This window comes from Barbatula barbatula (assembly GCF_947034865.1).
Source record: "Barbatula barbatula genome assembly, chromosome: 16".
NCBI lineage: Eukaryota > Metazoa > Chordata > Actinopteri > Cypriniformes > Nemacheilidae > Barbatula > Barbatula barbatula.
The window spans coordinates 2,293,198-2,308,021 of NC_136779.1; the positions used below are offsets into that span (position 1 = coordinate 2,293,198).

Below are 14,824 nucleotides of genomic sequence, written 5' to 3' on the forward strand. Positions count from 1 at the left end.
TATAGCGCTGATTGATCGGGTGACGGTCAGAGCAGTGGCCCGGCTGCCCCGGTGTCTCGCTCTTCTTGTGGTCCATCTATGATGATAAATTAGCATTAGATGGAGCCTAATGAGTTTACTAAACATATGGGATTTGCACTAATAAACTGGCAAGCTAGTGGGCTAGCAGCGCGTATGAGCAATCCCCGAGCAGCCCCTTATCTGAGGGACATGACAGTTAAACCACGCGTCCAATCTGCCATCGATTCATCATCCTGGCGCCATTGTGCATTCTTCACAAGAGGATAATTATACAGCGACTGCCACGAATCCACTCGAGTTTACCACTGAGAGTGAGAAACGTCTTTCTTCTTTGTTTTTGCAAAATTTCCTTTTTGAACCATTTTTGCGTTTACAAAGAAAGTGCCACTATGATACCATGATACTTGATACAACTGCAATCCATACCTTTTTTCTTGAAAAAATGGGTAGTTAAGTACATTAAAAAAATCACATTTTACAAACGATTTATAAATTACAGTGTCAAATTAAATGTCAGTTTGAAAAGATTTGACTTCAAATCACGTGAAGCAAAGTACATTAAGTTACCTTTGCGCAAACATGATAAACTGTAGCTGTAAATCTTGTTGAATTTGGCGTTCATGAAACATAAAAAGCTAAGTTTGTTATCAGAAAGGTTCATTTCCATTGGAATATACCGGACATACAAAATATTCACAAGGATACTCAAGCACGCATACAAATTAAAACCGCTCACGGCATCTGTCAACAATTCCACAGGAATTTATTTATCTCACGGTTTTATTTATCTAGCAGTAAATTGTACGTGCAGTTAACCGGCCTTGTTTCGTGAGCGTAAACATAATTTGAGAGTAAAACAAACATTTAGTATCTCTAATGATATTCTATCAACTCTAGCCGACCCACAGCAACAGCGATCAATCAACATCGCACCCTATATTTAAAACAATGTAAATTAGCAGCAGCTTTGAGTCGAGTAAATGGCTGATGATGTGTGCTGGATAGCAGACGCTGTAATTGCTGGGAATGATTATAATGAGGGTTTGGGAAACTTAAGCAGAGACTCACTTATAATGATAAATAGCCTTGAGCCAGTGCTGGAAACACTCGATCTAACCTCTCAACTACACTGCTTGGTGTTGAGTTTAAGGTGAATCTCTCATTTTCTTTTTGCTTAAAATGCAATTCGCCATTGAATCTTTCTAATGTTCTTTGCAGAGGGAGACTCACGCTAATATCATCACCTACGTCTGATATACCGTAAACTGTAATCTACTCTCAAAGGTTCTTTTCATGTGAGAGATTTAAAAAAGCAAGCTACCCGCAGAATGGCCCATTCGGTGATAAACTTTTGACAGAGAGGCGTATATTTACAGATAACTTGTCAGATTTAATAAATGATAGTTATTTGCTGCAGTTTTTTAAGGTTTCGTAGCCGACTGCCCCTCCCCGGAGGCCCACGGGACAGCCAAGGCCCAGTGACTCTCACAGAGAGACGTTGATGGCGTGTGCCCAATGTCCAGATCGCCATCCCGCGACCTCAAATTGGCGCGACCAGCACCATGTCCAATACAATCCCTGCACTGTTTCCTAACCTAATCTCAGTGGTGTCACGCGACAGATTGCCACATTCGTAAAAACGGGAATGGAGGTTGGGTGGGCGGCGGGGAGGAGGTGGTTTACAATAGATGTAAGTTCTGTTTTCGAAAAAAGGGAGAGCGAGGGGAAAGCAATGGATAGTTCTTCCAGCAATAGCTGCGCATCTCCAAAAAAGATCTGATTTACAAACTGCTCCTAATGGCAAACAAATGTTGTGGGTGTCTATTTGAAAAAAAGAAACGAAAACTGCACGGGTCTAGCCAACACCGCAAACCAAAAGCGAGTTATCGTGCTTTTACAGCCCGAAACACACACATATGCTTCATAAACACACTGACATTGTGTTGACAGAACCGAAAGGGGCGCTCATAAACACGCACATGTAAAATAGACAGGACGGGAAAAGAAAAGCAAACACTTCAATTGAATTTAGCACAAAAAAACATTCGCCATTACTGCGGATGTTCAAATCCAAACAAATGTTCAATATTTTGTCCGTTTCCTATTCCCACGTAAAGCAGATTTGATCTGTTTTGAATCGTTTCACGGTGTGAAGTTGGAGCAAAACAGGTTTGGCTGTGTAAATCAGCTGCATTCACAGAGGCGAGCGTCATGCACGCTGGACATGCATTCCATGAAGTCCTTCCTAAACCACAACTGATTCAATTTTCCCGGTTGTTATTCAAAAAGGAACATGCACCCGCGCCGGGCTATTGTGTGACAGCGCACTGCCCCGGGTGGGTTTTTGTTCACGTCTGGGATCACATTTTTACGTGTCTGACGATAATTGTCCTTTATACATGTGAATATTTGTTGCGTGTGAATTCATGCGTGCGTATGCATGCATGCGTGCGTGCGCGTTGACACGCTCGGTGGGGGTTTTCATATAGTTCAACAAAAGAGGAGTGTCGTTGCTTTGTGCTCTCAATCAAGTAAACGGGGCTTTTTAAAGCACATATGTCCCCTTCAAAGATCATCTATTAAACTCTGAATATCTCCACCAGACTCAATGAAACCATTCATTTTTTGAATAACCATCATCTTTCAATTTCGTTTGCACGTGCTCAAATGCAACATCTAACACTCTCTCTCACCCCCAAGAGTGTCTGTGTGGATAATGTCTCTCACTATAGACTGTTTGGAGCCGACCTCTTCCGGCTGTCGGGCCCATGCAACATGTCTTACAACACAGCTAAGGGGATCCCTCCAAGACCCCCCCCCCCCCATTCATACATGCTAACCCCCCCAAACCTCACAAAGTAGGAAAACACACAAGCAATCTTGTTCTTTCTTGGCTGGTTGTACAGAAAGAGTTTAGCTTTACATTTGGATAAAAATTTAAATCTCTTTTTTGGAAACCAGAGCTGGAAGTTAAAACCACAAAGATAAACAACATACACTGCTGTGAGCAATAACCTTTGGGTCAACTTCTGCCTTACTAAAGACCGACCTCTCTCTCCAAAACCCTGCCTTCCAAAAACCAAGCCAACCAGATATCATAGAACCCAAATGTGCAAACCGATGTCACAGGTATTCATTCATTTTTTCGAGGGCTATTAAGTTCAACCAAAAATGAAAATTCTGTCATCGTTTACTCGTTACCTCCAAAACTGTATAAATGTATTTTCTCACAGGGAAAGTTATTTGTAAGAATGTCCTTAACCAAACAGATCTCATCCCCCATTTACTGCCATAGTAGGAAAAATAAATACTATGGGAGTCAATGGGGGATTGGATCTGTTTGGTTACTGACATTCTTCCAAATATCTTCCTTTGTGTTTAGCAGACAAAAAAGTGAATACAGGTTTGGAACAATCTAATGGTGAGTAAATGATGACAGAACTTTTGGGGAACTATCCCTTTAGGTCTGATATCTGCCAGGTAGTGGTACCAATTTTTATGTGCTATCATCTTATCAATTCATATTTTCCTTCATATTATCAATACAGTAAAAAAAAGCATAAAGAAAGAACATACTTAAAGCATGAAGAAAGAACATACTACCCCATGACATCAGGCTGCGAATCTTATTTTTAAGTGTACGAGGAGCAAGACCCAGCAGATGTCTTGACACCCCACTTCTGTGGAGGACATTGTCGAGAGAACTTTACTCTGAAAGTTGTGCCGTGTCGGACATCTGCTGGGCCTTGACCCATTTCTATGTGCGAGCAATGTGTGGCAGCTCTAAGGTTTGGCTTTTTGACCGCAGAGGCTGTTTCTCATTTTCTGTGCGAGAGCGAGTTGAGCGCTAGCTGCCAAGGGCAGGTTAAGCTCTCCGACTCTCCCCTCCTGTAGATCTGGCATCCCTTCAGTTCCTCACATAAAAGGTGGCAATCTTCATTAAAACCTCTTACAGACAACTGTCAGTTATTCACAGTTAGAAAGAGCCAGCTGTTGTCGCTCGCACTCTCTCTCTCTTGATCCCTCTAGTGAGACGAAAGCCACCAGTTCATAACGGTGGGGTTTTGAAGCGTTGTCTGTTCTGAAGAGTTTCAAGGTGACTCTGTCATCGACGCCGCGCGCAGAGCCATTCCTGTATATCATTTTGTCGAGGAGATAAAAGAACGATTAACAAATAATTACGAAAGATTTTGGGTCTAGATTTGGCATAAGGAGAACTTAAGTATGCTAATGACAAATAATTTGCATGCTTCCAAGCACTTGTCTGTCTTTCTTTTCTAATTTGTTATTTTAGGAAACCGCCATTTTTGCTATCTATAAGTGCAACAGGGATTATGCGTGGAACTTATCGTCTACTGAAAGAAAATATGACATATATTAAAGATAATAAAAGCAGAAGTGCAAAGGTGAAATGTTATTTATGTTACACTAACAGCACCAAACAAAATTGCCAGTCAAAGCAGTGTTCGCCTTACCGGTGCATTGAGTTTGGGGCGGGGTTATCTGTTTGCTGACCAATGGTAGACAAGAGGAGTGCTTAAGCAATATATTTGCAGTTCTGTTCAATTGTCCCACTTCATTCTGCGGTGGACATCCAACATGACCCATGTGACATCCAACCGACCTTAATCCAAGCATGATGTCAGAGGCTAACCCCATATACAGGAGTGATGGGTGGGTATTCATAAAATGCTGTATTGGGAGGGGCGTGGTATCTTGCAGCATGGGCCGCAAGATACCTGACGTCACATTTGGATGTGGGGTGGGTTGGACCCAGATTGCAGCGAAATGCCTCATGTTTTGTTTGGTGCCACTAGTGATGCGGAAACAATGCACTTCTCCTTGAATAAGCACCTTGCGGACACACCTAACACTACAAGAAACAAGGTTTAACAGCACTTACATCCCAAACACACACACCTGTGACAAAGCAAAACACACTCATACTCCAAAACAATTCACTTGGAAGCATTTACAGCATAACACAGAATGACAATATCAGCACTAACATTGCTAGCCAAAGCAAAGCCAATTTTGGAGTTCCTCTCTCAACTTCGAAGAAGGAACAACAGCTCATTTCTTTCTGTTCCGTGTCTTTCTCTCTCATGTTAGCAGAGGGGTTGCTGACTGTCTCATAAATAAGGAGTTGCGGTGAACACCTGTGTACCTGCAGCAATGTGGCTGTTACCTGGCCAGAGATATATCTGCTGTCTACAAGCACATTAATCAGCTCTAATGGTGTGCCGGCACGTAAACACACACATATACTGTACGTACATACACACCTTCCGCTTCAAGACTGTTCCGCGCTTCTACTGTAGATACAAGGACTTTTCCAGTGGAACATTCATACACACACTAAGTCTGTTGAATGTCATGGGCAAGGTAAGATATAAATAAATAAAAATATTACTCTCGTGGCTGGAGGCAAGAACAGCAGTTCAACCGCCCTCTACTACATCGCTGTCTCTCTCTTTCGGGTCTGTTTCACATAACCTGCGTCTGCAGAGCATCCTGTAAGCGTGGGGTGGCAATGCTAACACACACTTTTGTTTACTTTACAGTTGTGAACTGTGAATTTCTGAGGTGTCAGGTGGTAACTCGCGTATAAAATATACAGTGGTCTATTTACTACAGTAAATTGTAGTATACTGTATTTTATAATCAATACTAAACTCTGAAGTATAAAACTGTAGTAAAAACTGTAGTATCATTTATTATACTGTAGCACTGCATTAAGTACTAACGAATATGTGAGGAGGGTGGTGTGGGGGACAGCCTCTGATCATAAAGTTAACAGACATGGTCCAAAAGCCACAAAACTCTCATTTGGATAACACGCGGTCTTTTTATAATGTCTGCAAACTGAATTCGCTCCGCTTACACACTGCAGATCGGAGATGTGAAACAGAGCTTGCTTTGGAAAGAAAAGACAGGCAGAGGAATTAACACCTAACACAGGCTTCATTACGCCCGCGAAAACCTGCCATTCAAGCGCATTGGTAAATAAACCTCTCTTTACAGGTGATCCAAATGTGCATGGCTCCAGACAAGCCTCTGTTCCAGCGCTGATATGTAATTAAAATCATCTCCAAAATTCTCCTCGACAGGACGGGCCCGAGCCAAAAATGTAAATGACATTAAGGGAGACAAAGAATTGAATTTTGTTTAATGTCCCTTTTGCTGGTGCTAATTTACATAGCGCTTTTCCAACAAAAGCTCTGACCTTCTAAACGCTGGCATTTGCTCAGCGCCGAGCGCGGGCCTGCGCTCGGATGAGAGGCAGGAGATCTTTTTAAGTAGCCTGATCGGAGAAGATGCAAACAAAAGGCCAAAACACGGAGACGGCGAGTGTTTGTTTTTAAAGATTAAAATCCTGCAACAGGAGAATTTTACCCTGCACATGGCTCCAGCTAATAATCGAGCATAATCTCCTTTGGAAAGGTTCTCCTATAGGAAAAAATGAATGAATGTTTAGCTAATTCAGCATCGTGCCCAAATGTGCCGCCCGAACACGAGAACAGGTGCAAAAGCCAAAACGGCAGTCCTGCAACACAACAGTATACAAGCTGACAAAAAAAGTCAATCTCATGAATTATTTAGCGAGGGGGGATTGCCTGCCAGAGGTCAGCCCGTTGTGACCTTTGTGACAGGAAGTGAAAGGGAGATCGCTTGGCTAGGAAAACCCAGAGTCAGAGAGGTATTATTAGTTGGCCGGGTGATTCGGGGCGGTAACTGATCCGACGCCCCTCTATTGACGTCTGTTTGAGACATCATTCACAACACTAGATGATGTTATAGGTAATAACGCCGCGACTCTAAGACTCAATCTATCTTTAAAATGTACAGATGAAAGACCTGTCGAGGTTGAAATTCTGTAACAGCTGCGAAATACAACCAACTTCTTCTCAGCTCCCTCTCGAAGAACCTAAAGCTGCACCAAAGTCCAAGAGAAATAGTATAAACAGATGTCTGGCTCGACTACAGGAAAATAGGACACATTTGGAATGATAAGTCTCCTAAACTCCATTGAAAATGCCAGAAGCGAGCGGGTGCCAGTTATTGTCCAAGCCTGTGCCAACGAGCAGTATGCCTGCCCCATGTGCCATCTGGGAATGTGGCTAAAAACGTTATTGATAATGGATCACCAGATCTTCTGGTCACCATCGCTCTGTTTAGCAGAACATTTCCTCTCTCAATCTCTATCCATCTTTCTATCAACCCGGTTAAATGTTTTGATAGTAATGCACTCGACTATGTCTTGTATGCTCACACTTTTTCAATCCCTCTTTTCACTTCACAAATACTTGTTTTCATACGATGACTAAACAGGGACACATGTACGTTAGCAAAAAAAGACCCGGGTCCTGTGGATCTAACAAGACATTACCCCACCGGATTGGTTTTGTGATTACAAATTAGCTTGATATCATACACCCCACCTGCACTAACACTTCAGTCATTCGAGGTTCGTGTTTCCCTGCGGTTCAAACTCCCTGTCCGCCTTGTTCTCCAAGCGCCGGATAAAATCATCGGTTCACAGTTGTGATATGCAGACAATGCGGTCGACTAATGAAGCACATCTGCTTTTGTGATCCGACAGAACGGATGAAAACCATCCTCTCGAGTCTTTCAGACGTATCACAATCAAATGTTCGCTTTTTCACAATATCCCTCTTTCTCACTCCTGCCTTCTTTCCTCTGTTCTCCTTTCCTCTTTTACTACTGTTACACATATTGTTCAGCAGACTGAAGCGCAAAGCGCCATGACATCCGATCCATCCACCTCTATTTAGCCTCGATACAAAGCCGAGCAATTTATGGGAAGAGTCAATGCGGTAAATATCAGTGAAACCCTGCCGCAAAGCGTTCACGTGGGCCTTTCTGAAGGTAAATACATTCTTTAAGCCTTCGCTGGGAGAGTGAATCGACACTGACTGCCGGAGATTCTTTTCAGGATATGCTAAAAGGAAGTGATGTGTGTTTTATCCTCTGTTTGGAAAACCAAAACAAATCCTATGCCGTGTCCTCCTCTCTTTTCCCCCCTCGCTCTCTTTTCTCTCTGTTGCGGTTGAGTTACACCGAGCCTGTGAACGTCAACCCTGTAACTAATTACTGTTCGCGCACTGTCACAACTCTTCAGTACGTCTGTTTAAACAAGCTAATCGTTTAATGCAAAGATAACCGGGGTGAATGCCATTGATTCACGCTCTCTGAGAGAGTGTTTACAAAAGATGCAAGGAATTCAAGTGCACCACCTGAAAATGGTTAAAAGCGGGCAGTGTTCCAAACCAAGTGAGCTGCCTAAAAAGTAAGCATATTTATACAGTACATACGCAAGCAGGGAATCTGTGAAAAATACTGTTTTGAGACAATAATGCAAAATTGGTGTTATATTTTACACTCAAGAGACATTAGCTTATCGTCAAATTCATTGATGAGTCTTATTTGTACAACACACAGGGAAATATATCAAGTTGAATATAAAGTTAATTTATGAAAACAAGCAGCCTAAGAAGGCAGCTGCCCATGTAGACAGTAGGGCACTAGGATCTGGAACAGAGACATAAATAATCAAATCAATTATTAAATTTGTTTTTGATATTCTGAAGCTGATAAAAATGCAAAACAAGTACTTGAATAAAAATCTAAAGTGCTCTCCTCACATCATTTAATTCACATGCATTAGCGTTTCGTATGACAGCAGGGTTTCCACATTACTACATGGCAGACTACAGTGGGAAATGCTCAGCTCTCAAAACACGGTGGGTACGAGCGCTTTTTTTCCGACACTTCACACGCATGCGCCGCGAGCGACAGCAACAACTGGCCGGCGCTATTTGATTACTAATAAGAAAGATGTTCCCTCTGTCAGATACCAAACATTCCCCGCTAAGCAAACAGCTATTTCAGCAAGTCAAACATTAACATTGCTATCCACCGGTGGCGCATATTTCGTTCCTGGCTTTACCCATCATCTCGCCTTCCAATCTAATTTCTCACTCAGTGGACAGGCAAGTTCACGATCGGAAGATAACTTCACGAGCAGGGAAAGAGAGATAGACTCTCGCTGTTGGCACTCTTGTGGCAGATGGAAACGGAGAGAGACTGCTGGTTTTATGGAGCAAGGTAGGCTTGTTCTAGCTCACTAATCTCGGAAGCGGCCTAGACTCAAGCGGCCAGAGTTCCCTGTCACATTTACCATCTCAGCCGTGGGTCCGAGACCTGGCATCCCTTAATCCACAACCGTACTGCCACCGCAGGAATAATTGGACAGAAAGGAAAGAGTGCGAGTCTCGTGGAGTAAAAGTAACCTTGAGCCAGACCCACAAAGAGAAACATAAGCAGTAGGGGGAAAAAGAAAGGACGTCAATTACCCACTCCACGGGAGCTGGTGTGTTTGAACACGCTTTCCCCTAATGTGATCAACATGCAACCGCCAACAGCCAGCACAGAGACATTACTCATTTCACACCGGCAGCAGTGTCGAGTGGAATGTAAAGATGCCTTTTTACTTCAAACATTCATGCTCACAAACACGACGTTACCGTGCCACAAATCCGGGCGATGCTCTGTTTACAGGGCCGATAACAGAGACAGAAGACTGAACACTTGTTCACAAATTGGGATGAAAGAGTTGTAAATTTACAGACAAACACTCTCTAGATGTGGCTAAGAGGGGAACCGCTTCCCTGACAACTCACCAGCAATTACACAGTCCCTAAAGACACCCCCGGGTTTCCATGTCAACCCACCTGTGCGGCAAGGCGCACAACAACACAGCAACCGGGGTAAAACGCAGCTGGTGATGGGCCAGACTCTGGGCCGTACACACAGAACAGAAGCGGAAAGCAGATCGATTCTTACCTGTCGATGATCACGGGGTCTGAGGGGGTTTCGTTTCGGTTTCCACAGCTTTTTTTGTCACAACACCGACTGTAATGTTGGGGAGAGAAGAACAGACGGGAAAGAAAAGATATGAGGGAATCAGCAAGCAGATTGCAGGTGTCTTTTGTCTTGGTGTGCTCGCTTTTATTCATCTGACACGCTCTTGCCCTCTTTTCTAGTTCAGCACCGAGGTGTTTGCTCGAGTTTCTGGCTGAGCCTAGCGGAGAGAACGGCTGTGGTTCTCACAGATGCGGGTGGCGGGTAAACACAGAGCCCGACGCTGTGGCTGAAGGAGGGAAAACAGCATGTTTTTGCTGAGAGGAGGAGAGGGGGTGCCAGGAGGCTGGGAGGGGGGAAAGCTCTCTCTCAGACCCAGCTTTTGTTTACCTCTAATTGTCAAGCTGTTGTGTCTGGAGAGGATGCAAGATGCCACCTTCAACCAGGATTTCTGTGGGGCAATTATTAATTACCAGCTCAAAAAGCCTTCATCTCTCTTCTACAATGTGCCAATGCCTCCATTTTGAGGCCTGAAGACGCTTACATTACCGCTTCTTTAATTAATGTTGAAATTGTAGAGCAAAAGAAAAAATGTTATGCCTCTTGAATTTGAAGAAGCCCTCTTGTATAATGGTTACATGTCTAAGTGAGCTAAATTAACACCATATGGTATGGAAAACACGTAAAGCTTCTTAAAGCTGACAGCTAAAGTGATTAAGGTACATCTATGGACCTCTACTTAAGGCTCGGAGACGCATCTGTGCTGCTTTGACGCAAGCAACAGAGTGCGATGCGAGTACATTTCTTCGTCGTTAAATGATGCTCAGTAAACTCACAAAGTTTGAAGAGTTATTACATAGAGCTCAGAGCTCTGTATTTAATGGTATATGGGGTGCGGCAACAATGACGTGACCTTTACGCATATTACTGGTCTATTCGGTGGGAAATGGATTGCTCGCTTCTTTACGCGACGGATTATAAAAGTTATTTAATAATTGTACATTTTCAGACTTTTAAAATAACAACTACGAGGAACCAAAAGGGTGCTCTGTGACAGCATGTGCGTAAAATAGATAAAGGGTCGCACAGTTAAATTGCTGAGGCTGGAGATCTAGTTTCCAAAAAATCTCTCGCGCGCACACGACTCCGTTCCCTCCGCCTATGCGTATTTCAGTTCGTCCCGTAGTGTAACACGTCCAGTCAAATCATTCAGAAGTCGACTGACTCGCTCTCATTTGCGCATTGGAAGTGGAACTTCTTACACTTACAAGACAGTGGGAAAAGCAGTAAATCATTACGCATAAACCGTCTGACAATTCAGAACATTTGGATTCTTTTCAGCATATCTAGGGCAGATCTATTCAGAGATGCATTGATTTTCTGTAAGGTTGACGCTCTGAGGCCCTGGATAGGCCTACAACATGTGCATAATGCATTTATGAAAACATGACGAGATATTCTGGCTGGTAAAATAAAAGATCACAGCCAAATGTAATCATTTATTGTTTTAAAGAAAACGTGTTTTTTTTCTTACCTGCACATAATTTCGTGTGTGAGAAGAACACGGCACATTTCTGGGTTTTTGTCCTGTCCTTCATAAATAATTGCCTTGAAATCAAAGTGAGAGTGAAGATTTTTTTAAACAATTGAATTGCACTTAAGCAATAACATTATCAACAAATTAAAAATCAAACAACATTTCTCTTTAAAGATTAAAAACACACGCTCCTAAAATGTAGCTAAATTGCGTAAATATGGTTTTAATGGACACAGGAAAGAAAATAAAACAATGTGCCTATATACTACATTATTTTTATCCAACGTGCATTGTTAAACAAATCGGTAAACAAATACACATGCCCACATTCTAGATAGAGATAACCTTTGAGTTATTAATTTGCATAAATAAATATGATGTTTGAAATGAATATCAACACTTGGCTGGTCATTGCGATGACAAATTATAGCACATGCATATCACTTTAGAAATGAAGAGTCGCATATGCTTCTGTTTAGATCTTTGCGGTATTTATTTGGGGAATGATGATATAAATCACATAGATCTCGCTTCTCCGACGCAGATGGTCGCGGTAAATAATACCCATAACCGTACACATCAACGCGGTTATAATCTGCAGATATTTAGGGGTAAAGTGCTAATGGGCAATCTGTTGTTTATTTTGAGCCGCTAACAATGATTTTTCTTTAGATAAAAAGCGGTGTCGGGGGGTACGGTTGAGTAATTTTTGAGCATTGGCTTTAACAGATGGCGTTTGGAGCTGTAGGTGCACACGGGCCTTGGTGCTTTTTGCGCGTTCTGTCTCACTCTCTGTTTCCCCCCCCCCCCTCTCTCTCTCTCTCCCTCCCTCTCTATCTCTCTTCCTTTCACTCTCTCCCTCCCTGTTTCCCCTTTCTCCCGTTATGATGTACTGTGCAAGAGCGCACTCCAACGCGCCCCACGGACCCCACAGAAGGACGCGTTGGAGTGAGCACTTGCACTGTACATCATTACAAACGTAAATCCTCGTATTATACATATAAAATGATTATCCATCTCTAAAACTCCAAGCACTTTTTACATAGACATAAAACTGAAAAGAAATAATGCATGCGTAATGTGCCTAAATAAACACTTGTGGCGGGCAACATTTCTACAATTATTTATATAAGTATGCTATGGTGGTGCTTAATTCACTGTTCAGTTTAATAAACCTTTCGCTGGCTAAATCAAACATTCATTTGTAATTCCATAATAAATCAAATTAGTAGGCTACTTAAACTGCATATGTAACATTTCTAAAAAAAAATATCTACAATTTGTAATGTTTAAAACGCGTACTAGCTAGAATTTATCAAGGCACCGGCGGTCTGTCTTACACATTATTTGATGTGGCTATGCTATCTATATTGCCCTGATTTATTTTTCTGCCTCACACAGAAAATATACGGAAATCCATAAAGTGGCTGTTCAGCGCCATTGACTGTTTGATCATGTTCAGCCCCATTCACAGGCGGCTCACATAAAACCATATTTTCCTGTGATGCCAAAAGACAGATAAACTACAGATAAAGGGAGCATGAAAATCTAACTAAAGAACCGCCCTGTTCTCCACTATGAGAGGGTTAAATGGACAAAGAAAATGAACAAAGTGATTTTAGAGAACATCCGAATACAATATGAACCGAAGTATCTCTCTCGCGCCTGAAGCTTTTTTTATGCCTTAAACAGATCGGATTACAGCGCAACAAAAGTGACAGTTTTCATGTGCGACAGCGCGAATTATATGACACGCTAAACTAACAACTAAAGACCAATTAATATATTTTACATGGCCAAATAAAAAAGGAAACATGTTTAAATGATTTTATTAAGATATAAATGTATTCTTACCTATTATGCGATTTAAAAACTACATTTTATTTATCAGTCTATAAAAAATACCCGCGTGTTTATGATGCCTTAGATAAAGTAGATTAATATGCTATTATGAAATTAACAGACAAATTCAACTTGACATAAAGCGCAATACATAACAATAGATTTAAACACATTTTATAAGATAGGATATTAATATGGTTAGAAAGAAACAAAAGCAAGCAAATGACAGAAAACATGGGTCATAAAAGGCACGTGGAAGCTGACGAACCAAATAATAACATCTGATCCTATTTCACCCAGAAATATCTCTCAATTATTGAGACAAGAAAATAATGCGCGTAATTTGCTTTAAAACGCATGTGTGTATATATGCCATATATTTTGTGCCCTCCACACATTGCATTAATTTGCGATAAATTATCAAGCAGCTACACGATCACAGTCTGTACATTAGAAGGGAACAACGCGGTAATGTGATTCATATTAAATTAAATCTGCTAAATAACCTTCTCCCATTAATCAGAGCAACCGAAAATAGAGGCACGGTAACGCTTTACTTCGCACTGTCCATATTGCGCACATTACATTGAAATATAATTAGTTACGGCAGCAATGACAATACAACATCAAGCTCTGCACTAATAAGAAAACATATTAAGGACGCATGTTTATTTCATTATTTTGCATGGAAACATGTAACTAAAACCACGTGTAACAGAAACAAACATTGACAACACAGATTATAAATTACTAAACACACACACATACACACAATAGAAAATAAATTCTAGTTCTTACCTGTTTTGTCATGGAATCGATTAACCGAACGTAAAGATCCTGTTCTGTTCTGACGCCTGTGGGAAATTATTTTGTTTTTTTCATTTTGTGTGAACTTATGTGAAAATACTTAATACTGGAAAACAAATACGATCTCGGTAATACGGCTATACAAAGTTTTCTCTGCAAAAACATAAGAAAAAAGATTCAGAAAGCATTCTTAAAATTTACAAATAAAGGTTTAACGTCAAATGCTAGACATGTATTGCAATTTAAAGGAAACGACATTGTGCACGTGTAAGTCAATACGGCTCCATTGAATTTGTTTGTTATTCGCTGAATAAAACACTTGTAAATCTATCCCTGCTGTATAGAGAAATTTACACTTACCGTTGCTGTACAATAGTTGGAGTTTGTAATGTATCCCATTGTTAGTTTTTTCACTGTTAGGTTCCTGAAAATAAGCATTTGTTTGGGGTCAGATTGGCATTACTGTAGTGCTTAGAATTTTAATTTTATCAGTTTCTGTAATCGGTGTGTTTGGAAAACGCATGCATTTTTGTTGTTTTGCATGCTCACGCTGCTTAAGAAGAAATATGTGTGTATATCCAGCTTATGTATAAAAAATGCCCAGTGTGTATTTAAGTATAATGAAAAGTGGAATTTTTTGTAAATAATGTTTCCAGTGGCTATAAAGTGAAATTGTGCGTGCATATTTTTGTTTCTGTGATATCCTCGATTCTCATGAAAACTCTTTTATGG

General features: G+C 41.3%; 1 protein-coding gene across 3 annotated transcripts in view; it reads right to left on the reverse strand.

Annotated features, from left to right (window-relative positions):
• ebf3a (EBF transcription factor 3a) overlaps positions 1-14,824 on the reverse strand; it is an 86,975-nt gene that overhangs the window by 70,585 nt on the left and 1,566 nt on the right. For all 3 annotated transcript variants that reach the window (XM_079475804.1, XM_079475805.1, XM_079475803.1), the window contains exons 3-6: positions 14,453-14,516; positions 14,084-14,139; positions 11,441-11,514; positions 9,889-9,957 (exon numbers count right to left, since the gene is read on the reverse strand). In XM_079475804.1, the coding sequence (XP_079331930.1) occupies positions 9,889-9,957; positions 11,441-11,514; positions 14,084-14,139; positions 14,453-14,516 (263 nt within the window). The remainder of the gene's footprint in view (positions 1-9,888; positions 9,958-11,440; positions 11,515-14,083; positions 14,140-14,452; positions 14,517-14,824) is intronic.